Raw genomic sequence first — 24468 nt, 5'->3', positions numbered from 1 at the left:
TTACTTTTCATGCTGAAAAGTATCTTCAGACCTTCATCTTTTACTTGAAAGTAGTCATTTTCACAGTGCAACTTCTGGCACATGTTTGTCCATTTTATTGTCTAGAATCTATCCAGGTGCATTCCAAAGTGAACTTCCAACGTACTTCTAATCTAAGTTCGAAGTTCTATTGCTTTTCGCTGTAGACGTTTGACATCGCCGGTCGCCGTTCAGTGTTTTACTTGAGTAAAAACGGAAATAAGCACAACGGTGAACTTGCCAGACATCAAAAACAGATTATAAACAAAGGGTTAAAGATGGTTAACAGATGGTTAAAGATGTCAAACTCAGCAACCCCTCATATTACAGACCCTCTATAGGTGGAAATCAGGTTAACAGTAAAAAAAAACAGCTTTTTGACATCATATTTGGCAATACAGTGATTTATTTGATATAAAATGCTCCTTTAGAAGCAGGAATCCTTCAAATAATGATCTGTATACTTACCGACTTACCGATGTCGATTAAACGGCGATCAAGAAAGCAGCTAAAGTTCTTAATTAGAATAAAAGATTTACGATCCCCCAGAGACATTACTAGCGCATAAGGCGAATCGATGTTTCAGCTACTGGGTTGTTTTTACAGGGGTAGGTAGTTAGACTGTCGCCCAAACTTACGGGAGCTGGAATTAAATCCCCAGTCCCGTATTGCCATGCAGAGGACCAGTCGGATGTACTACCACAGGAATGTCCTTAATTTTCAGTTTAAAAGAGAGAAACAAACAAGATAAAAGGAAACATACTATTGAAGACATATGAAACGGATTTGGGTCAAAGTAGTACTCTGGGTTGGGTATCTTCTTTGGTCGCCATTTCCCTCTATAATTTGGGTTGTCAATAAGAGGAGCTCTCCATTTTCCTTTGAACTCAGGATTGGGCATCATAGGTGGTGTCCATTTTCCACATCCAGGAGCAGATTCACAAGCGGGATTCTCAATCAGCGGTGCTTCCCAAGTTCCGTCCATTTCTTCATCCCTAGAAAAAAAAATAAAGATATTTAAAACGAAATACAAAAACGAAATACCCAAAAATTAAGAATAATCAAAATGCAGCCAACTATAAATCTAGTTCTGGTTCTTGGGAACAACTGGTTCAGGACATTAATATCTAAAACTCATGAGTAAATGAGATACGATGTAAGAATCAATCTGAATATAGTAAACTGCCGTTTTAATTACTCTGTAGTGTGAATTATAGTACACATCACACGTGTTAGTATACTGTAAATTAGTAATACGGGTATTTAAAATAATAATCGTATTTAAAAATACGCAGAGAAGTTTTCCGCAGAGAGAAAACTTTCCGTTGGAAGAATCATCCGCATAGGAATTTTTCTAGAAAATTTCTTAAAATAATTTTGATGGTTTACAAATAAGATCGTTATTAATACGGAGGGGGGGATTTTCCACATGTGGGTGGAGGTGATTCTGCGACAAAAAAATATTCCAGAGAGGTAGTTTTCCGCAGGGGGGAATCCTCATTGAATTTATAGCAGAAAGACGGGATGAGTAAGCTAGTAACACTTTAAAATCAGGATACACAACCATGTCAATTTTTGCCTATGCATCTAGTTTGAAGTTTACTTTTCGCCCATGACCCCCCTACCTATATCATTACAGGCTATTGGAGGTGCCAGAACTAACTCCTAAAGGAATTAGTGCGCAGAAAAATTTAAAATACAATAAATTGACAGATATATATAAAAATTAGGCAATACAAGCTAATTGAATGAATTGAAAAAAGGAACAGTCAATAAGGTAAAAGGTAAAGGATATGGCACTGAACTTTACAATCCGTTCTAGCTGTGCTGATTTCTCTTTCTTGACCCTTCAGCCAGGAAATACAATGGGAAGTTGGAGGCCAACTGTCTCGCGCTTTTACATATCCTTCCTGTTTACCTTTCCCAGATTTCCAGCGGGTGCCCATTTGGAGCTGGGTCAACTCTGGCCAAGCTTACAGAGTCTCTCCAAGTCATTGAGGAGTCCAAAATATTGACCAAAATCCCACTAATTAATTAATTAGTCACTAATTAATTAGTGACTTAACGAATTTCGTTAAATCACAATAGCTTACCAATCATCAGGCATAACTGCCGTTGGATCAGGAATCATGATTTCTTCGTCTTCCAGCCATCCTGAGGGCTTAACAGCATTTTCATCAATGACTTGTTCAGGTGCATCCTCATCCCAGTCCTCTGGCTTAACAGCAGCGGGGTCGGGAATTTTTTCACGTTCGTCCCAATCAGAAGGCATTCTATCTTCAGGGTCATCGATTTCAGATGGAGGATTAACCGGAGGTACCATGTCTTCCAATAGCGATCCCTTGTTGATAATCTGAGAATTGAAATACGTATTTGTTTTATCAATTTTTCAAGCTGACCTTCAAAATAGAAAGAAGTAACCTATATGACAGGTTTTTGATTCAACTAAAAATTTATTGAAAATTAAGTCACCACTTCTAAAAATCTGGGGGAGTGAGAGGGGTCGCGAACACACAGACAAGAAGCCAGAATTGAAAAAAGCAAACAATTTATAGGCAAAGAATCATTTGTTAATTGAAATGTTTCCTTTGAATTTACGAATCAATAAAAACACCAGATGAAGAAGTCAACCAATTAGGCTTCATACAAAACAAATAATTAGCTTAAATGATCAGTTAATACATGGACGAAAAGTAAGCAATTTAATTTTAACCTTCTTCATCGAAGGAGGGGGGCGAGGCAGTTGTTAGTAACGCCAAAAAGGTTGAAAACCCATTTCCAATATAAAGAGTAGATAGGAAAATGTGTAGGCAACGATCGCAAAATAAATATATCTGACTTTAAGGCTTCTTGTGGCAACCCCCATTAGTAAAAAGGAAAAACAAAACATACCACCTGTATTCTGAAGATTATTAAGCAATAAATACTGAATGAAACATGAATAAAATGAATATGAATAATGAATGAAAACAGAACATGCCACCTATATTCTGAAGATTATTACTATGAATACTCATATAATAAAAGTTGGATAAAAGCACATTTTGTAACGAATCCCCTCCCCCTCCTTTTAGCAAAAAGGGGCTTCCTTGAACCATCCTCAGTAAAGGATGATTCCCGCTTTTCCTGTATGCAGGGTAAGAGGTATTTTGACGCCTTTGAACTTAGATAGATCCTTCAAGTACCACCAGCTAACAGATTAGCTCTCAGTTTTTGTAAACTTGTTCTAAAGTCGGGTAAAAATCGGCTTTTAGGCCGCTGACGACAACTGGCTGAATCTCTTGATTTATTGACATTTAAAACTAAACATATTACTTCTGGCGGCTGTTAATCTGAGAACAACATTCGTTGCTTTATAACCAGAAAAATTTCCACAACCCTTTTTTCCTTAATAAGTTTATATGTAGGCTACTGGAAGCTTTTATTTTATTCTTTTTAATATCAACAAATCTCGGTATCACCAATGTTGCAACCCAATAGAAAAAATCAAAAAATGTTTTTGGTTGATTTAGTGATTTTCTTCAATAATCTAATGATTTACGTTCTGATTTATCGTTTAGGGATTGTTTATTGTTAGGAGATTTTTTGTTTAGGCAAGATAAATAGAAATATTGATAAATCACTAGGGGTGGCAGCACTGACTACCACTACACTGATAAAATACAAATTTAATGCTTTCAAACGAGTTTAAAAGAATCCTTATTTGGTTTTATAATCCAGCTGAGGGGAAGTGGTAGGAGGGTATGTGCTCTTCCCCTTCGATTTAAAAAATATTTTTATTAATCGTTAATTTTATGGAAAAATATCTGTTTTGGTATTTCCATTAAAGAAATTGAAAAAAAGGAAACAAATTTGAAAAACTCGCTAGGTTTTGAAAAATACATTTTGTCCGCTCCCCAATCCTCCAGCCTAGATTTTAGCGAATTACCACCTCTGTGTTATGGCTTTTTAAATGACTATGCTAAAGGAAATATCCGTACTCTGATTTCATAATGTCCAAGCAAAATAGCAGCTCCGATATAAATGGATTTTAAAGCGTGTTTTATGTTCTCTGTAAAAGACACGATTTTGGGACAAGTCAACTCCTGTAACTTGCGCCATAAGAAGAAGATACCTACAACATCGCCTACATTAGTTTTCCAATCTAGCCTATTCACAGGACTAGAATTATGATATTAATTTGACTTTTTTTTTTATAGAGAAAGAACCAAACTTGTTTACAAAATGTCTGAAACAAAACGAACGGACCAAACTTGCATTTCGAGAATTTCTGGAGTCGGAATACCTTATAACCGACTCTTCCTGCTTATGACTTAGGCCTGAGTATAAATATAAAAAAGGAAAAAAAAGGAAGTTAGTGTATTAATAGCAAACATCATGTCAAATGCATAGCCCCTTACTTTATTTTAGCCCTTTTGATTACTTATAATTTTTAATTTTTACCTTTAGTTTCGCCAGATCATCTTTTTTCATTCAGTTCCATATATACTTGTAGACTTTTTTTTTTATTTTATACTGCAGCACACCGAGTTAACTATATTTGCAAGATTATTAGACTAAAAACAGGTTACAGCCCAAAAACACCCTCTTGAGGCTAGTCCAATTGTTATTGATAACGTCGCTGCCAGACGTACAGGTCGTGTTTAACAATTCCATTCTCAGCAGGGCAATATACATTAGGATGAAAGGTTGATTGAACAGGAATTACCCTGCTGATCCCCAGTTGAGAAAAAGCCTTGGAAAATGGCTTGCGGTAATATCTAAGTAATTTTAAAACATCAGATGTGCCATCGCTTTCCAGCAGCAAAAAGGTTCATTGCTGTAGTGAAGATGAATAAGAGCATTTGGAATGATAAGCTTTGCTACCATAAAAAATCAGGTCATTTTGATGAGATAACCTTTACAAATTACTTAAACTACCATAGTCTACTGCTTCTAAAGCAAAATAAAAAAAAGGCATTAACTCTGCCAAATCACGGAAATACTTAATTTCGTTATCAATTGACCCATCGTGTTAAACTGAAGCTCAAATAAAGGAAAGCTTTTTTTATACATAGAACAAAAACTTGGCAAGAGTCTAACCGTTTTTAGAGTGAGGCTTTATCAAATCTTAAAGTTTTAACTAAAAATGGTGACATCATCACGAGTGAAAACGCGGGGACGGGGAACTCACCTTATAATCGACACTGACATCAAAAGTGTTATCAGGGTAAACTTGAAGACGATACAAATGAGGCTTTTTATCAGAAAAATATTCATCTAACTTGGTGCTTGGCTTCTTAGCATGTTTTTCTTCAAAACTTTCATTCTTTGGATTCTTGTGTTGGAAGATGAAATGGAGCTAAAATAAATAGATTAAACAAAATAACATAAATAGTAACATAAACAAAGTAAACATAAATAGTTAAACAAAGTTTGAACTGCCCAGGAGATTCCAACTGAAATTGTAATACACAAAAAAAAAAGTATGGGGGATAAAACTCAACTTTATCTCTGAATAAAAAAAAAAAAAAAACAAATAACCCCATTTAACATTATCCAACAAAATCATAAGGTTAATTTTAGAAATCTAAATAAAAAAAATTGTTTTTTTTTACTTATGCTTTACAGGCAAGTACAAATGAGCTTATTTTTCCAGGAGTGCACCACGGGCATGTTCACACGCAATATCTTTAAGATAGGGAATTTCCTGAACGCTAAACTAACCAAACCATTCACGGTGAATCAAAAATGGCTTAAAATCAATATATTTGAATAAATGCAGATTAAGCTTGTTTTGTACGTTTAGAGTTTTGCTGGGGAGTACTGTACAACGATATTAGTACTTTTTAATCCATATTAAACCCATATTGAAGCAGAATTTACCCCTTCCCTCCAAAACAACCCAGAGCATCACATACTATCATGACAGCGCTGCAGCAGGATTTCCAGCAGTGATGTGTAATGTCTTTCCTCATTGTTTACAAATCGGTCATAAAATGCTTTCTGTTGTTTATACGGGAACGAGATAGCATTTACAATAGATACATTCCTAATTAGAAAGTTAGTAGTGCTGAAATAGTTTTCTTTTTATCATTTTGATAACACCAACAAAATCAGTTCATCACAGCTGCATTCAAACAAAAGTCGCTGTTAACTAAGGGGGATGTAGGATGATATGGTGAGAAAACAAGAGTTTAATATTAACAACTATGATATCTAATTAAGTTAGCGTTATAATATTAAAGCATACTTTGATAAAGCACTTTGATATTTATCGGGATAGAAATCGCAAACTTTGAGATCCCAATTGATGAAACGCATTTAACCTAGACAGTTGTAATTGTTGCCTGACGACAGCATTAAAGCTGGTTAAAACGGCTATCGTTGACAGTTTCTACAGTAAACTACTCAGAATTGATAAACAACGTTTCTACGAGATTTTTCTGAGTTAAAGCTCTGGTACTTTAATACTGATTAAATAAAAAAAATAAGTTTTTTCAACTGAAAGTAAGGAGCGACATTAAAATTTAAAACGAACAGAAATTACTTCGTATGAAAACAAAGAAAGAGTGTCTTTCTTCCTCTCGTGTAGTTCACTTATAAAGGTTAGATTTTGCTGGGTTTTTTTCTTTGTTTTCTTTGAGCACTGAGGACGACTTGGCGGAGGTCCTTGTCGAAATATTTGCTTGCTTTTCATATTTAGTTACTGGCTGATAAAATCCTCGTTTTTTCACCTATTTGTTTTTTCTCTTTTCATTTTTTATTCCCTTTCTTTGTTTTCATACGTCATGCATAGCCAGTATGGTCTCAGAACGTATTTAAATTACTTCGTATATAAAAGAGGCTGCTTCCTCATCAACGCCCCGTTCTTTACACTAAAGTTTGACTTTTTCTCTCAACTCTTCTTTTTAAAACGGTAAAAAACTTTAGCGTAAAGAGCGGGGCGTTGATAAGGAAGCAGCCCCCTTCATATACGAAGTAATTTCTGTTCGTTTTAAATTTTAATGTCGCTCCTTACTTTCAGTTGAAAAATTTGTTTTTTTTTGTTTAATTTCTGAACGTTTTTGAATCAATGAATTTTTTTTATTTTGGCTCTCCGTAGAGGAATAACTAAAACAAAATTTGCATTTTTTTTGTTGCTAAATGGCTTTCTCAGAATTTTGATCGAATGATTTTGATAAAAAAAAGAGCGGGGGAGGAACCCTAGTTGCCCTCCAATTTGTTGGTTAATTAAAAAGGCAACTAGAACTTTTAATTTTTTACGAATCTTTTTAATAGTAAAAGATATAATTTTGTCCCAATTCATTAAGAATGACCCCTGAATCACAAACGCCGTAGAATAAATAGTTGACATTACTAAAAATACTTTAGCGTAAAGAGCGAGGTATTAGGAGGAGGTGAGCCCCTTATATGGGTAATAATTTCTGTTCGTTTTAAGTTTTAATGCTGCTCCCTACTTCCAGCTGAAAAAAACTTTTTCGTATTTATTTTTTCATTGTATTTTTTAAGTAATGCTAGTAAATCCTGCGCTCCCTTCATGGAAATTTTCTTCCCCCATGACAAATTCCTCGATGGAAAGCACCCCCAGAATATCCCCCTCTTCTCAACCCCTCCTCCAATCAAAAAATCCTCCTGAAAACGCCTGTACACTTCCCAATAACCATTACTATATGTAAGCACTGGTCAAAGTTTGTACCTTGTAGCCCCTCCCACGGGGACTCTGGGGGAGTAAGTCGTCTCCAAAGACATAGTTATAAGGTTTTTCGACTACGCTGAATAAAATGGCTATCTCAGAATTTTGATCAGTTGACTTTGGGAAAATAATTAGCGTGGGAGGGGCCTAGATGCCCTCCAATTTTTTTGGTCACTTAAAAAGGGCACTAGAACTTTTCATTTCCGTTAGAATGAGCCCTCTCGCAACATTCTAGGACAACTGGGTCGATACGATCACCCCTGGAAAAAAAAAAACAACAAACAAACAAATAAACACGCATCCGTGATCTGCCTTCTGGCAAAAAATACAAAATTCCACATTTTTGTAGATAGGAGCTTGAAACTTCAACAGTAGGGTTCTCTGATACGCTGAATCTGACGGTGTAATTTTCGTTAAGATTCTATGACTTTTAGGGGGCGTTTCCCCCTATTTTCTAAAATAAGGCAATTTTGCTCAGGCTCGTAACTTTTGATGGGTAAGACTAAACTTGATGAAACTTATATATTTGAAATCAGCATTAAAATGCGACTCTTTTGATGTAGCTACTGATACCAAAATTCCATTTTTTAGAGTTTTGGTTACTATTGAGCCGGGTCGCTCCCTACTACAGTTCGTTACCACGAACTGTTTGATTAAAGTAACCATAAATCAACTCTCTTGAGCTAAATTGACATTACTGCCTTAAAAATGATGACTGAAAAATAGTTTTTGTAAATAACCCTCATCTCTATAAAGGTTTAAAGCATTCTTAGACAAAATTTCTCCCTGGTTCTGAAAGCCCCCTTTTAATATTTCTAAGCCTACCTTCTAGGAGCACGCGAAGCAAATGCCAGAGAAACGGGCATCTACGGCGTAATAAGTATTAGACGGTTTAGACAACAAAAAAAAATGTTTAGTATTTGACTAAAACTTCGAATAATGAAATAGCACGGCCATTTGTCGAAGCTAATAGAACTTTGCATGTAGGTAATAGCTTTTTCGAACTTAAAGGGAAGATAAGAATACACGCAGGAATTTGAATGTTAGGGAGGGGGAGAGGGGTAAACTTTTTAATAGATGACTAACATAGTCAAATTTCATTGACAGTAATAAGAAATAAAGGTGAAAATTATATTGACAATAGTCAATTTTTATGCTTCATAATGATGATGTTGTCTAGTCGAACAAGCCCTTGCAGCCCAATTGCAGGCAAATTCATTATGAAAATTGAAGTAACGAATGACTTTTGAGTCCCTATCTCCTTAATGGAAGACTTTACCTAACTGTTGGGTATGGTGTATTTCATGCAAGCGCTTAACTTTTCATAAAATAGGTCAAATATATTTTTTAGAGTTTGAAACGCGTGAAGGGGTTGAACTGTAACCACCTGAACACTATCTCTTTAAATTATAGGCAGGGAAGTAAAGCTATGATATTTCGAATAACATTTTGCTCAGTTCAAAACAATAAGAATGTAATCCAGGAAACTCCTAAAACTTTGCCGAACTCAAACTTATCCCCCCATGTGACAGATATTTAATTCCATTTAATAAGGTCAATGTTAATATAGCTAACATACAACCAGCAATGATTATCGTAATTGGCTTAAGTCTGAAAAATAAGGATATTAGGCCTATTACATCAGAAATTCCGTCCAATCATGAAGCCAAATAAATAGCTTTGAAGCCTCACACGATCAAAATTAATGAAACAAACTTGCAGTGAAAAGGAATGCTAAAAATCGATAAATACGTATGAATAAAGATCATCTTCGAAGACACTTATCGGTAAGCTAGAGAAAGAAAAAAAGCAAAATATATTTCTTTTTCATTTATATTCAGGTGAGCCACATGACATATAGCCTGATTTTTTTTTTTTAATGGCTTCTTAAAAATAGCATTCAATGGAAATTTTTTTTTTTGTCATTGTTCTTTTTTTGGAAGTGGGGTGTCAAAACTTGTTCTATTTTGTTATGAAGATCCATAGTTAAAAGTCGAGTTAGCACTTCGAAGAGAATCTACATTGATAAAATACAAATTTGATGTTTTCAAACGAGTTTAAAAAATCCTCATTTGGTTTTATAATCCAGATGAGGGTAAGTGGTAGGAGGGCATGTGCTCCGTCCCTTCTATTAAAAAAAAGCTTTTATTAATCATTAATGTCACTGAAATTTTTTATTTTTTTTTTAAATACGTGCACTATATAAAGACAAATACCGGAATACATTTTCTACATTTGTTACATACATTTGTCATGAAGACCCATATTTAAAAGTCGAGTAAGCACTCTGGAGAAAATATCATAAATCTAATAAAGTTCGAGTAACCGATTAGAAGCTGAGAGCAAACTGGGACGTAAGTTTGGAAAATCATTTTTGACAAGCCCCTGTCACATTCTGTGCCAATTAGCAGTGTCTGCAAAATCACTAGTTTCTTTCCTGCTAGTTCTCGATTAAAAAAAAAAAAAAAAAAAAAAAAAAAAAAAAAAAAAAAAAAAAAAAAAAAAAAAAAAAAAAAAAAGCTAAGTGGATAAATTGTAAATCAAATTGGAATTTTAAACAAAATATGTTTTGGTTTTCGATGGCAAGGTATTCTTATAGCTTACAGTCAGCCAGATCCACGTGATTTTCCTTAGTTATTTGGTAGTTCATTAAATATTTTCGTGGGAGAGGGGCAGGAGGGGGGGGGTCAATTTTTATCTACACGTCATCAGTCAAGAACCGACCCTAATCATGATAAAATAAAACTGAGTAAAGTGTTACAACCTACTTTATGATCATTACCGCACTTGTCAGGTCCAAACATGATAGTGTATGGAGTTTTATCTGTAAATTGGGAAAGTCTCATCTCTTTGTCATATTGAAGCAATTTGAGATAAGCCCCACCACACTCCTGGCCATTTTGAAGCGTAACATCATACTGGACAATCAATGGCTTGTCTGTGAAGTGAAATGGCTTTTCCAAAAGAGCAGATATAGCAGCATGTTTGGCTTTTGATTTCATCACTAATCCAAGATCACCCGGGATTGGTTCCTTACTGGCTGGCTCAATTGCCCATAGACCTGATAATAAAATTGATAATAAGTAAGACAAAAGGCACAGAAAAATAGAAATTAAATTACTCATGGGTCCATCAAAAAATCTAATCTATGAAAGATTGAGGATAAATCCCAAGAATTCAGCTCGGGGAGGAGGCCAGAGTTTGGGAATACCCCCTCTCTAACGTTTACTACTGTGTAAAATTTGCAAAGCACGTCAAAGTATAAGAACTATGGACAAGTAAAGCTAGGCATTTCCCCCCAAAAGATACGTTTTTCTGTTATATTTATGATAGTTAATTTACACAGAAGTTGAGAGGGAATTGACAATCAATAGTGTCCAATCCCATGAACAGTAAGTAAAAATCAGTACTGTACAAAATGGGTGTGACTTAAGGTGAGTTTTCCTCGAAAGTTTTCCCAGCAATCACAGATATGTTGACCTTAAAATACATTATTTTATGAAGTAGATAAAAATTTAAAAGCACAAGAAATAAGCATTATTTTAGGTCAACAATCCTTTTTTGTTCGATTTTTCAAGGGACCAGACCCTCAAAATGTAAAAAGTCAACGATAAGATTTGAAACAAAAAGACACATTTTGGGCCGAATTTCATGAGCTCTTAACCAACCATACTCCAGTGGCCTCTCATTGTCAAATGAAGGTTAATCCAATTAAGGTTAATTTTATGTTTCCCACGTGACGGATTCCTCCCCCCTCCCCACCATTGTACTTCCTGGCTGAAGAGCCATGAGCACCGCCGGTAGGTACTGTAAAGTCCAATGCCATATTCTTTACCTTTTTTTATGGTTCCCGTGAAATATCCGATCTTGTGACAAACCCACAAACCCAGGATGCCAATTTCGTTTTATTTACAATTTTTCATCAGTAGTTTCACTTAGACAGAATTTCACTTGAATTTGTCGTTTCTATTAAACATTATTCTAAACCTACCTAACAAACAAGAAAGTACGAACAGAAGTTTTCATATTTTCGTTTTTATGCCTATTTTTACACTTGTTCTTTTATTTAAACGGAAGCAAAGAGAACTAAAATGTAATTTTCTATATTAATAAAAGTTGAATTTCATCTATCAAAAGATATCAAAATATGTGTTTTACGTCGAAACATTAAATTAGCAGGACTGTGGAAAAATAGCACATTAAATACCTACACAGTGAACATAGCCTCAACTTGATAGCTTTCAAATGTTATTAGCTCAAATTATATACGGTTTTGAGTTTCGTTAGAAATTAAAAAGCATTTTGAATACTTACATTCATTTTATGACAAATATATTTTAAAGTCTGAGAAAATTTACATTGTAACAGAAAGGCAACGAATATCGTTAGTGCATAGTAGTTTGAACTTAAATCCTCAGTTTCCAAAGGAGAATCTTTTCACCATGTACCGTGGGAACTGCATTGTCTTGTCACTCTTACAATTCAATTCAGTATGTAGCATCACTCCTTTACTCAATCGCCATGAAGAAATTACGTGCAATTTTTGATTAGAATAATTCTTAAAAATGCATTTATTGGAATTATAGATTGTTGAGCATTGGACGAAAAAATAACAAACATTCTCTTTTTTTTATTATTTTAAAATTACTTGCATTTTTTGATTAGAGTAGTTCTTAAAAACAGGTTTTATTTGACCGTTAGGTTTTTCAGCACTGGGCAAAAAAAAAAATCAGTTCCGTAATTTTTTTTTTTAGGAAACATACGATTGTGTAAGTCTACACAAAACTAATTCAAATATTTTATTTTCACTGTCTTTGGTCCTCAAAGAAGCTTCATGAATCACAAAATTAAGTTTACAAGTGACCTCTCCAGCTCCTCATTATTCCTTGCGACGTTTATCAAATTTAAACAGATAAATTTACCATGAATATTCAATTCAGCTGCAGAAACAGATAAAGGCCGACTAAAACGGCTGTTTAAAGACTATTTGATTATAAATTTGTTCTTATATTGGATTTGTGACGAACAATTACAAAGACTATAAGAACTCATAAAAGGACGTCCCAAAAGGAACTTTGATTACAAAGTGTTTATAAATAAAAGACTGACAATCTCCTAAGAAAGATCAGAACATTCTAATTCTTCATATTTATTGTTTGCTCCTGCTACAAAAACGTTTTTTACAGCCTAGTCCTTAATCTAATGAAGTGAACAAAAAATAGCGAGATTTCAGGGTCACTCTTAATATATTTTACTTTTTCTTCTGCATACATAAAAAACGAACTGACACTGCATAATTTTTTCTAAAATAGGAGAAAAAAAAAAGAAATTGTATGACATTTTTTTTTACATATACTTGGAACGCATTTTCATAGCATAAGTTCAGTTTTCAGTTCTGATACTTTCTTTTCTGGATCCTGTTAGACTGATAAGTAACATAATGTGTTTTATGATTATTTCAAAAAAGTCAGAAACCACAAATAAGGACAGAAATAAGCAGTAAATAGCGCAACTAGCAGGGAAGCGCATTAATTCGTCCTTTTTTCGAAGGGGTAAATAAAAATATTTGACAAAGGTGACATCAACAGTATGTATAAAAAATAAAATCCCACAACTAACAACAATAGATGCAAACAATAAAGTTGTCACTTTTTTCTAATAAGCGAGGGTTCAAACTGGGTAAATAATTCAAATTTAAATAATTTCAGTGTTACCTGTCACCTTCAGACACTGAAGCATATTGACTTACAGATATGAAGTCTTTAAACACAACAACTGCTAAAATGGATTAAATGAGTTTAGTTATAACTAAGGTTCTTATGGGTCACGCCCAAGGCTATGTCCAGGGCATGAGACCAGGGTTTGACCCCCCCCCCCCAAAAAAAAAAAAAAATCCGTTCAACTCGCGAAAATACAATAAAAATGCATATAAATAAAGTTTGAATGCGTTTTTCATTTTTTCTGTACCCCCCCCCCCGAAAATGGTGAAACTGTAAACAGTGATAGAACCTCTCTCACTTTTGACCCTGATTTATTTAAGCACAGATTTGTGCGCATCAACATTTTTTTTTAATGCCTAACATATTGATTTTATAAAATATATATACTGATGGCAAACGACATGCAGATACCCATAGAAAGAAAAAGCTGTATTCAGACAGTTATAGTTTAATTCACATTGTTAATATTCAAACATTGTTAATATTCAACATAGTCAAACGGTTTTGGTGCTGCCACCATATAAAAAGTCAAAAAATAAACATCATTACAATAAAAATAATTTGAGACTAATTTCTTTGTTTAACCAGAAGAGCACAAATATCTCCTAATTCATTGATTGATTCAAAGTTATGGAGTTTTTGAGTTTCATTTTCTATTTTTATGCAAGTTTGATCAAAAACTATTAATTTATAAACAAAAGTTCTTTAGGACATAAACTAATTTTTTTGATCATCTTCAACCTCTTGCCTATCAGACAATAAATGTCTTGAGTACCAAAAAGGAACAGCACTTGCCTATCATGCACCAACAAATGTATTCAATCATGGGCACCAGCTTGGGGAGGCTGAACTTTCAGCTTCCAATATCTCCCAATAGATTTTTGGAAATTCCTTTTCTTTTTTATCTACTTTCATAGAAAAATAGCGGGATTCAGTTTTCTCATCAAGAAATTGAAAACAGAAACTTTGCCCAGTCTCCCCCAAAATTTTGAAAAATGAAACATTTTTAATGGCCTTGAAAAAGTGAACCATTCCTTCACCTTGCACTTACTATTAATTTTTTAGCAATATATATATATATATATATATATATATATATATATATATATATATATTAATCACTAATTTAGGAAAACAGTCTTCCTTTTCTCCTTCTGTCTCTTTATTTTATTTTATTTTATTTTTTTATTTTTTTTTTTTTTTATTATTTTTTTTTTTTTTTTTTTTTTTTGTGTGTGTTTGTGCTGTAGCATTGGTGATTTCTCTTTTCATGATATATATATATATATATATATATATATATATATATATATATATATATATATTGCTGCCTGGTGGAAGAACTGCTCATTCCGCTTTGAAATTGCCTCTGAATTTGCATTCTACAGAAACTCCCACGTGCAATATTTCCAAATCATCTGGGATGGGTAAAGTATTGCAGCAATGCAAACTTATTATTTGGGATGAGTGCACAATGGCACACAAAAAATCGCTCGAGGCTCTGGATCAATGCTTGAAAGATTTGCGAGGGAAGTCGAAACCCTTTGGCAGCACATTAATATTGCTTGCGGGAGATTTCAGGCAAACATTACCTATAATACCGAGATCAACCCCTGCAGACGAAATGAATGCTTGCCTGAAAAATTCTAATTTATGGGCACACGTAAAAACATTAAAATTAACTACAAATATGCGTGTCCAGAGTCATCAAAACGATGACTCTGGTCAAACATTTTCAGATCAATTGCTGGCAATTGGAAACGGAAAGCTCCCAATAGACTCAATTTCAGGACGTATACAACTACCTGCTGATTTCTGTAATTTAGTGACGTCCAAAAATGAATTGATTGAAAAAGTATTTCCGAATATTCTAAACAATTATAAAAATAATGGCTAAGTGAAAGAGTGATTCTTGCACCCAAAAATATAGACGTCCACGAAATCAACAATATTGTTTTGACCAAGATTCGAGACCAGGCAGTCCTTTACAAGTCAGTCGACACAGTTTTGGAACCAAATGAAGCGGTTAATTATCCATCTGAATTTTTTAATTCCGTGGATCTTTCAGGGTTTCCACCATACGTGCTACAACTAAAAATAGGCGTACCAATAATACTTTTAAGAAATATCAACCCACCAAAGCTTTGCAATGGCACGCGACTTGCCGTAAAAAAAACAATGGAAAACCTAATGGAGGCCACAATCTTGACAGGGCCTTTTGAGGGTGAGGCTGTTCTTATTCCTCGCATTCCCATGATTCCAACGGATCTGCCTTTTCAATTTAAAAGATTGCAATTCCCAATTCGATTAGCATTTGCAATCATCATTAACAAAGCTCAAGGTCAATCATTAGAAAAATGTGGTATAGATCTTAATACTGATTGTTTTTCCCATGGACAATTGTACGTTGCATGTTCGAGGGTCGGTAAACCTGACAATCTATTTATATGCAGCGACAATTTGACAGCGAAGAATGTTGTATATTCGCAAGTTTTACGCAGTTAATTTGTATTGTATCTATCTATCTATATAAAAACGAGTTGTGTGTATGCATGTTTGTTTGTTTGTAAAAAGAGCGTTTGCATATGACGTCATTATTAGTACATAAGGCTTTGTATATGCACAGACAATGGGAAAGCCAAGAATGTTGTATATTCGCAAGTTTTACGTAGTTTGAAACACATACATAAATCTATCTATATTCACAGGTGGGACACAGGGACACAACTACAATGGCGCGTAACTAATATGGCGCGTAACGACTTACGCGCGCGGGGGGGGGGGCTTGGGGGCCGCGAAGCGCCCCACCAACCAGGTGTTGGGGTGGCACGAAGCGCCACCCCAACAGCTAGTATATATATATATATATATATATATATATATATTGTTGTTCGTTTTTTTCTACTAAGAAAACGCAAAACAGAAGATCAAAGGAATGAACTTACGCTAAGTAAGGTGTTTTTAACAATCACCAAAGAAACTTCAATGGGAAAACTAAAATGTTCAAAAGCCATTTGGTGGCTTTGTGAAAAATCAGTGGGAATTTCCAGAACCAAATCTTATTGTAAATCTTAAGATGTGACTAATGTGTATTAATATACAGTTTCTATGAAGAAGTGTTCATTTTTAAAGCACTGCGTAATTATTTGAACATTAAACCTAGGATTTTTCTTCTAAATTATTTGAACATTAGGCCGCCCAGATCCAAATTAGTTATAAGGTATGGGTATATACTTTAAAGATTAAAGAACTGGCACAATAATGCATTGGAAAGAACTAAAGGTGCATTACTGATGACTTTTTCTCGAGTCTTAAGTATGTCGAATTTTTTGTCAAGAAAAGCAAATTACTGTACATAGCATGTTACAGGCCATACTATACCTTAGGAGATAACCCTATCTCATCTGTAACTTGTAGAGCTTGGGTAAAAGATCCGAAAAAAAAACGATAGAAAGTCGACACCAATTCTCCCAAAAATCTCAGAAAAACCATTTAACGTCCCTTATTTTGGAACAGAGAGACGGATATTAAGCTTAATTGAAATTTACATTATCAGAAAGTGTGAATTTTGTTTTTTTTATGTTAAACAAAGCAAAACTTTCTTTTTAAATTTCAGGAGAGGACAGGCCCTTAAAATGTTCAAGCATACCTGCTCCATCATTTGAGTAATTTGGCTCCATCTGGAGTTTTCAGTCTTTTCAGTGAGATTTTACAGTCAAACCACAAATTTTCGACTTTTTTTATATAGCTAGGCACCTGAAAAAATCCACCAATGGAACCTTAGTTTTTAAGATGGTCAGCTGATGCTGAGAATTGCAAAATTATTTTTAAGGTGTCTACCGCTCTAAGAAGAGGAAGAATAAAACGAAGAGGAAAGGGCAAGGAACAAATTACAGGGACACACCATCATATTTAGCCAAAGATTCATCAGTGCCTTCTTTTTTTGCTTGTGATTTCACCCACTTTGTACCAATAGCTTCAGGATTGTCAAAATGTTCAGCTAAATAGACATCACCATCAGGCTCTGGTGAAACATACTGCACTTTTTCAATAGCTGATGCTGCCTAAAAAATCAAACAATAAATGTACCGTAGTTTCAAATAATATACTATAAACATAACTGCACACACTATGAGTGGAAGATACACATAACGAAAAACTTCTTGGGCAGGAGATGGGATCCCGAATTTTTCTATGGGTTACCTGGAGAAGTTCAAAAAACGCTTGAAAGAAACAAAAATCTCTAGAAACAAGAGTTTGGGTTTTGCCTCATTCTCTCACTGTAGAAGTCTAAAGCATGCTGCATCATCGGCGAACTGAAAACACATTATATTACAAATATTTTCTTTCATACTTGTTACAAAATTAAAAATAAACATAACAATTACAGTAAAACTAAATTTTGAACTGATGAGCTTTCAGCAATTAATATCATTATATATCAAATATCCAGTCTAATTTTATTAGTTCTTTCCAAGACTGTTCAAGACAAACATAGCTTCACTACAAACAAGAGTTTGAACACTGCCCCCTTCCCTGCCTGTAGTAGTCTAAAGCCAACTACATCATTGGTTCTTTACCAAAAACGAATTGTACTACAATGTTTTCTTTTCTAGTTATTGCAGCATCGAAAATGAAAATAAAACTAGGTCTAAGATGAATGGGCAATGTGACATGTTGCAGCAACCTTTGTTTGGCTTCACAGAGTGAAGTGTTGCAAGAGCAACACTTTGGTTTTGTTTCCTTGCTTCAATTAAATGTTGAAGTTGTTAATCTGTAAGGATCTTAAAATATATAACAGGTACACCAACTCGCAAAATTTGCAAACCCCTCATGGCTGAAGAAGATTGTAGCCTAACAGCCAATTATTACTTAAAAAACCCCTACATGTCTTACCACTGGAATCAAATTGGTCTTACCATCAAATGCACCAGAAACAAATACTTGGTACACCAACTTGCAAAAGTTGCAAACCCCTTATTGCGACTAGCAAAAGTTGGAAATCCCTCAACACTGAAGATGATTGTAGCCTATCAGCCGATCATTACTTACAAGTACCCTAAATGTCTTACCACTGGAACCAATTCAAAAGTTGACTTTTTTGCTGTAGGCCAAGTCTCTAATGCTGTCATCATTTAGAAAAGAGCAAAGGATAAACTCTAATTTTTTTTTAGCAATGAGAGAACTTTTAAAGTTTAAGAGGCACATCTGATACCATTTCTGTATCAGCCTATTTTTGGTTTCAGTGTGTACCTTACTACTGAAGTTGTCAACTTCTTTAAATTTCCATACTGGTATATCTCATGAAGAAATTTTTCTACCAAAAAAAAAGGATGACATATACTTCAATCAACTCATCAAGAGCTATTGACTGCTGTCAAAAAAATCTATCTTAAAAAGTTGACTTTTTTGCCATAGGCCAAGTTTCTAATGTTGAAGCATGAGAACATTTAGTTGCTTTGATGTTCTCATTGAAGTAACTCTAATAGCTTCTTTTCCCTACGCGGATCAGTAGCGACAATTGTATTTATTATTAAAATTAATAAATTTCGTGTTTTTTTCTTTTTATCTTGTGCTGAGGACGCCTAGTTCAGATACAGGCAAATATCTGCATTATTTTACTCTTTCATCTCTTTTCTGTCTAATAGCTACAGTCTTGGTTGAGGATTTTTTTTTGTGGAGCTTTATCTCTCTTGGTTGTTTATTGTCATGTCTGGCCAGTTTGGCTTAAGAACTTTCATTCTCTTCAGAACTTTTCAATCTTGGATTTTGAAGGAAACCATAAAGATTGACATTAGAATCAACATTAGCTTGTATTTCAATGTCACTAATTTAGACTACATGGAAGTTGGCTTGCTGCTTAGTAGTTCTTCCCTAAAAATGCAGGACATACTCAGACACTATGTGTAGCAGCTGCTCCTGGATTAAAGATCAGTATTGAGAAGACAAAAACAGTAACCAACAATAAGCCTTACTCATTTCCAATACTGAATTACTCCCAGATTCAGTCAATTGGCAAATTTAAAAGTTGAGCTTCAATCATGGACAATTGGACAGATCAAGACAGAATATCATCTTGTCAGAAGGGAGAGAGCACTCCAACCCTTGGCATTATAAAAAGAACAATCACCAGTAGATCACCTATGGTGATGACTAAATTATATAAGGCATTTGTTAGGCCTAATTTGGAGTTTGGCATGTGTGTTGCTAGCCCCCTCAACAAAGGTGACCAGCAGAGCTCCTGAATTCTAACTCTCCATTAAATAAGCCATTTCAACTTGACCAGTCTGCCAGAACTAGGGGTATAGTCAGAAACTATATCAGAAGAGAGCTGCCACTAGACTATGCAATAACTTCTTCAGTAATAGAATAGTGAGTTTGTGGAACTCACTTCCACAGGACAAGGCCATATGGCCTTGTCCTGAGATGATCTTGTTTTTCTACAAAATAATCTTGGACTGCTTGGTCAATAGACTGAGGCTTGACTTCTTGAATTCAATATTGCCAAGTGCCACATCAATCACTTTGGCAAAATGAATCCTCATCACTCTTAAATCTTCTTAGGACACCCACTCTCCTCTGTAAATAATGAACAATTGCTTAATGTCAGTATAGACAATGAACTAAAATTCAGCACTCATACTAAGAGGTCTGCTACTGGTGCTAGTTCAACTATGATACTGAATAAGTGAACTCTTTCCCATTGTTCCCCTAAAGTTATCACTCTTCTAAATAAGGGACTTGTGGATCTAAGCTAGAAGTTGGAATGTCTCTAGTCCTCCCTTATTTAAAAAAAAAACACAAAAGTTCATGGAAATATGCAGACATGCCACCAAATTGTGGCATAAAGGAGCTTTCCTACCATTCAAGACTATCAAAGCTGAATATCCCTGCACTTGTTTACAGGAAAAATGAAGGGAATGCCACTTTAACCTATAAGTTAATGGGGATTAATATTCTCCCAGCAATATTCCCTACTGTTGGTCCTAATTAAAGAACCAGTAATTATCCTCTGAAACTTATTGAGCAATCTACCATATCAGGAGTCCTCACTCAATTTCTTTTCCTTACAAATTGTTAACAGTTGGAACAAACTATCAAAAGAAATAGTTACTGCTGAATATGGTGATGATGTTTTCAAACAAAGGCTGGATGCTTAGTGGTCCTCCATAGAGTATAAACTCAATAGTGATGCTAATGATCCTCCAACTGCACCTGGTCACTAAGGAACTTTGAAAACAACTCAAGTCATCATTGTGGAGCTCTACAGGGAGAAATCCTTAGATTGCTCAAAGGTGCAATTTAAGGTAATCAAATCCCTAATAAAACTAGCATTACAGCTATTTTTGTTGCATCATTTTTAAATGTAGGCTATCTATTAGCCAAGTTCAATTTAGTATTTTGATAAGAAAAGGGTAAAATTCTAGTTTTTGCTACCTTGGAAACAGGTTTGGATAGGAAAATGAAATGTTTAAGTAAGAAAACCAGGGCCAATAACATACTCTGGGAGGGTATTCTTAACCTTCTGTGTTAACCCTTTTCTGATTTCTAAGTCTTCAAAATTTGCATATTAGACAGGTCTAGGCTTGTTGGAATTTTGACAAAGCAGAATTTTACTACAGTTTTCACTGTCTATTTCTCTGGTTTTAGTATTAAAAATGCAATTCTTGCTATTTCAGTAGAATTTTGAGCCAAAAACAATGTTTTTTCTTCTTCTAAATTTAGGGAATGTAACTGCAGATCTTTGGAACCTCATAAATTGGGATTGAGCAAATTTGTGAATCAGAAAATAATTTTCTTGCCCTCACTTTTGTAGCCTAACATGAAGATTTTTAAATATCATCAAGGGTCAGTGGCCTCTAGATGGAGAAGGAGTGGAGGTAGGTACCTCAAAGCATCTTCCTATAATCCGCCTCTGAAAGTTTCAATTTTTTAGTGTACCTTTTCAAGATAGTGAAAATAGCTGAACTTGGTTTTTACCTCAAAACTAAAGCTAATGAAAATTAAAACTGGAAATTATTACATAGGCTAATAGGTTTGTCAGAATTAAGTTAGGTATAGACCTGTCATGTAGGCTAAATAATCTTTGAAGTGGCTAGAAATCAGAAAAATGTAGCCTTGATGCATTCCTTAAATCTTTGGGCCTATTTATGCTAATAATCTAACTAGGCCTACTTTTTGTGATAGCAAGAAACCCCTAAACTATAATTTTATAGGTCTACTAGCCTATAGCTATTTGAAAATACTAGTGGATCCAGGTGTCCTGGGCCCTATCCCAAAATTGTTTCTGTTGTCCTCATTCCATATTTTTTGCTCTATTTTTTAAATCAATTTGGTCAATTATTGGCACCCTTGTCACATACCCCCCCCCCCAAAGATCTTTCTCTAGGTCTACCTTTGTTTGGAAAAGACATAAAAAGCTGAACAGAGTATGAGTAGCCTAGTGTTTTTATCTTCTAGGCTTCCAGGCAAAGTAACTGGGAAACTAGAAATCTACTTAAAACTTTGTTGAACCCAAAATAAGATAAGAAAGTTTAGTGATATTCTAGTTTAGCTAGCTCCTACATTTTGCCATCTTGGAAAGGAGTTTGGTTAGAAACATGAAACTTTCAGTAGCCTAGACCTAATGAATCCAGGGCAAAAAGCATGCACTGGGAAGGTAGGCTATTGCTAAACCTCCATGTTACCTTAACCTTAAATCACAGCTTGGAGTGAAATAAGGTCTTTTGATCCTGTTGAATTACTCCTTGTGATGACAGTTGCATACACAGTTGATTAGATTCTGGTGCATCCCAGTCAAATCTCCATGGTTTGTCACTACACTCAGCATCCAGATGGCATTTGAATACATCTGTTGATTCAGCAGAAACAGTGTTCTCCTTGAGGTTGTTCCAGAGGTTCACAATCTGGTTTGAGAAAAAGCTGCATCTTGCTCTAGCTCTTGCATGAAGTTTGTGGATTTGTTTTGGGTGTCCTCATGTTATGTAGGGGTCAATCTCTAGGAGCTCATTTTCTTGATTGGTAGAGAGGAGTTTGTGTGCCTGGATCATATCCTTATGTGTCTGCCTGTAGACTAAAGAGGGGAGGTTGAGTTCCCTCAGCCATTCACTGTAGGGCTTGTTTTCTATACCAGCAATCAGCTTAGTGGCCCTTTGTTGGATTTGCTCAAGCACCACTTTGTTAATCCTCTTTTGATTTTTAATTCTTAGAAATTTGCATAGGCTACTTGAAAGGCAAAGACTAGGCTGTATCATTTAGAATTTCTACAAACACCATTTTATCTTAATTTTCAATTAGCTTATCAGTTTCTTTTCCCATAGTTTTAGTTCTGGAAATGCAATCCCTGGGACAAAATTAGGCCTAAAATATATACTAGATCTGTTGTTAGGAAACATGTGCTATTTGCTGATCTTTAGAAACTCATAAATTGGGATTGAGCATAGCCTAGCCAAGTTGTGAAGCTGAAAACAGTTTTCTTGTAGCCTATTTCTTTTAAGCAGAAGAACTGTTTTGAAAGGTTTTGATTTCATAACACAAATATTTTTAAATGTCACTACTCTCTAGAGGGAGGGGTGGAGGCAGGTGCTTCAAAAATACCTTCCTGGGACAAACTTTGGTCTGTAGACCCATTTCTCAAAGTTTTATTTTCCTAGTTTAACCCCTTTCCAAGATAGCAAAAAGTAGCCAAATTAGAATTTTAGCAAAAGATTATCATAATAGCATCAAGAATACCTTTTCAGATGAGGAATCAGTGACTTCTTCAACAACAGCATCTTCAGCATTGACCACACAGACAAGAAGAACACAACTCACTAATGCTAAGCTTATCTTCATTTTTGAAGTCCTCATTTGCTTTATTCAATAAATGTATGTAACCACTAATTTAATTCCTAAATTTTTTATACTATTCCTCAGCTACTTAACACATGCTGGAAAATGTGTGACTAGAATGTTCCGATTTAATGTTTTCTTCTGACACGTCATATAATTGAATTTCTATATATTTATTTTATAGAGAGCGCTAGTGTTAGCTAGCGGCCAAAAGGACGGCTCAGATGACGCTCGTAAAGTTCCTAAAGTTGTTCGCAAAGTTCGTGAAGTTGTTTCGTTAGTCTTCCGTAAACCTTTACGTGAGCAAGCAACAAAGTTAAACTTTAGTTAACTTTTTTCGTAAATTTCATAAAGTTTACCAATAGGGAAAGAGTTCAACAGCAAAACTTTTAAACAGATTTGGAAATGTGGAATCAGGAAACTGAAGTTTTGCTGATTTCTCTAGTCCAAGAACAATTCAAATCTTTTTTATTAGGCCACTCAAATATAAACTGTTTTTGTACCATTTCAATTAAGTTAGAATTTTTTAATGCTATTAACTAAAAATAGCAATGATTTTTTTGGTTTGAAACTTTGCTGTTGACAATTCAAGATAGTCTACATTCGAGTCCAGGGTATATATTTGCACATTAGGGGGGAGGGAGATAAAGTTTATGGCAAATTTGCAGTCGGCCATATAATTTAGCTAGGATGAAAGTGAAAATGTCATTTGATTGCTTTTTTTGTGCTCATGCATAATTCATATAAAATACCTTTGGGGCCCCTTTGAAGGCTGAAGATGAAAATAGTCCCTAAATCAATTATTGAATTATGAAAGAGCACGAAAAAGGCATCAAACGACATTTTCACTTTCATCCTGATGAAATGTTAAATGTGAAATGCTTCAGAAATTTGAATAGTTTAATACTCAAAACGCATATAAATTACAAGGCTCATATGAGCGGTGAAAACTTTACGGAAACACACTTTGCGAACGACTTTACGAACGCCGTCCTAAAGAAGAGCTTATAAACAGGTAAGGACCTGCAGAAATTGTGATAAGGAAAGAGAAATATTATAGAATTGCTGATAGAAGTCATTTAAGGTGTTCACATTGCTTGCTGTTTCGGGTCATCACACTTCACAACCTTGGGCTTGTAGACTAAGCACAAGCTTATTAGGTATATTTGTATAGACTACTGGATTGGCTGACTCCCTGAGCCCTTTTCCCTTCTTTATATCGTT

The 24468-nt window shown here is 34.7% G+C and overlaps 1 protein-coding gene across 5 annotated transcripts in view; it reads right to left on the bottom strand.

Annotated features, from left to right (window-relative positions):
• The window catches only part of LOC136036348 (calnexin-like), a 40102-nt gene extending 16718 nt beyond the window's left edge, over window positions 1-23384 (bottom strand). For 3 of the 5 annotated variants that reach the window (XM_065718501.1, XM_065718503.1, XM_065718504.1), the window contains exons 1-6: window positions 23146-23384; window positions 17318-17477; window positions 10462-10754; window positions 5192-5359; window positions 2112-2371; window positions 782-1013 (exon numbers count right to left, since the gene is read on the bottom strand). In XM_065718501.1, the coding sequence (XP_065574573.1) occupies window positions 782-1013; window positions 2112-2371; window positions 5192-5359; window positions 10462-10754; window positions 17318-17477; window positions 23146-23262 (1230 nt within the window). In that variant the 5' untranslated portion in view covers window positions 23263-23384. The remainder of the gene's footprint in view (window positions 1-781; window positions 1014-2111; window positions 2372-5191; window positions 5360-10461; window positions 10755-17317; window positions 17478-23145) is intronic. The other 2 variants (XM_065718502.1, XM_065718505.1) reach the window with 2 other exon arrangements.
• Between the last annotated feature and the right edge of the window lie 1084 nt (window positions 23385-24468).

Source organism: Artemia franciscana, chromosome 15, assembly GCF_032884065.1.
Source record: "Artemia franciscana chromosome 15, ASM3288406v1, whole genome shotgun sequence".
Taxonomy (NCBI): domain Eukaryota; kingdom Metazoa; phylum Arthropoda; class Branchiopoda; order Anostraca; family Artemiidae; genus Artemia; species Artemia franciscana.
This window is presented reverse-complemented; position numbering and strand designations above follow the sequence as displayed.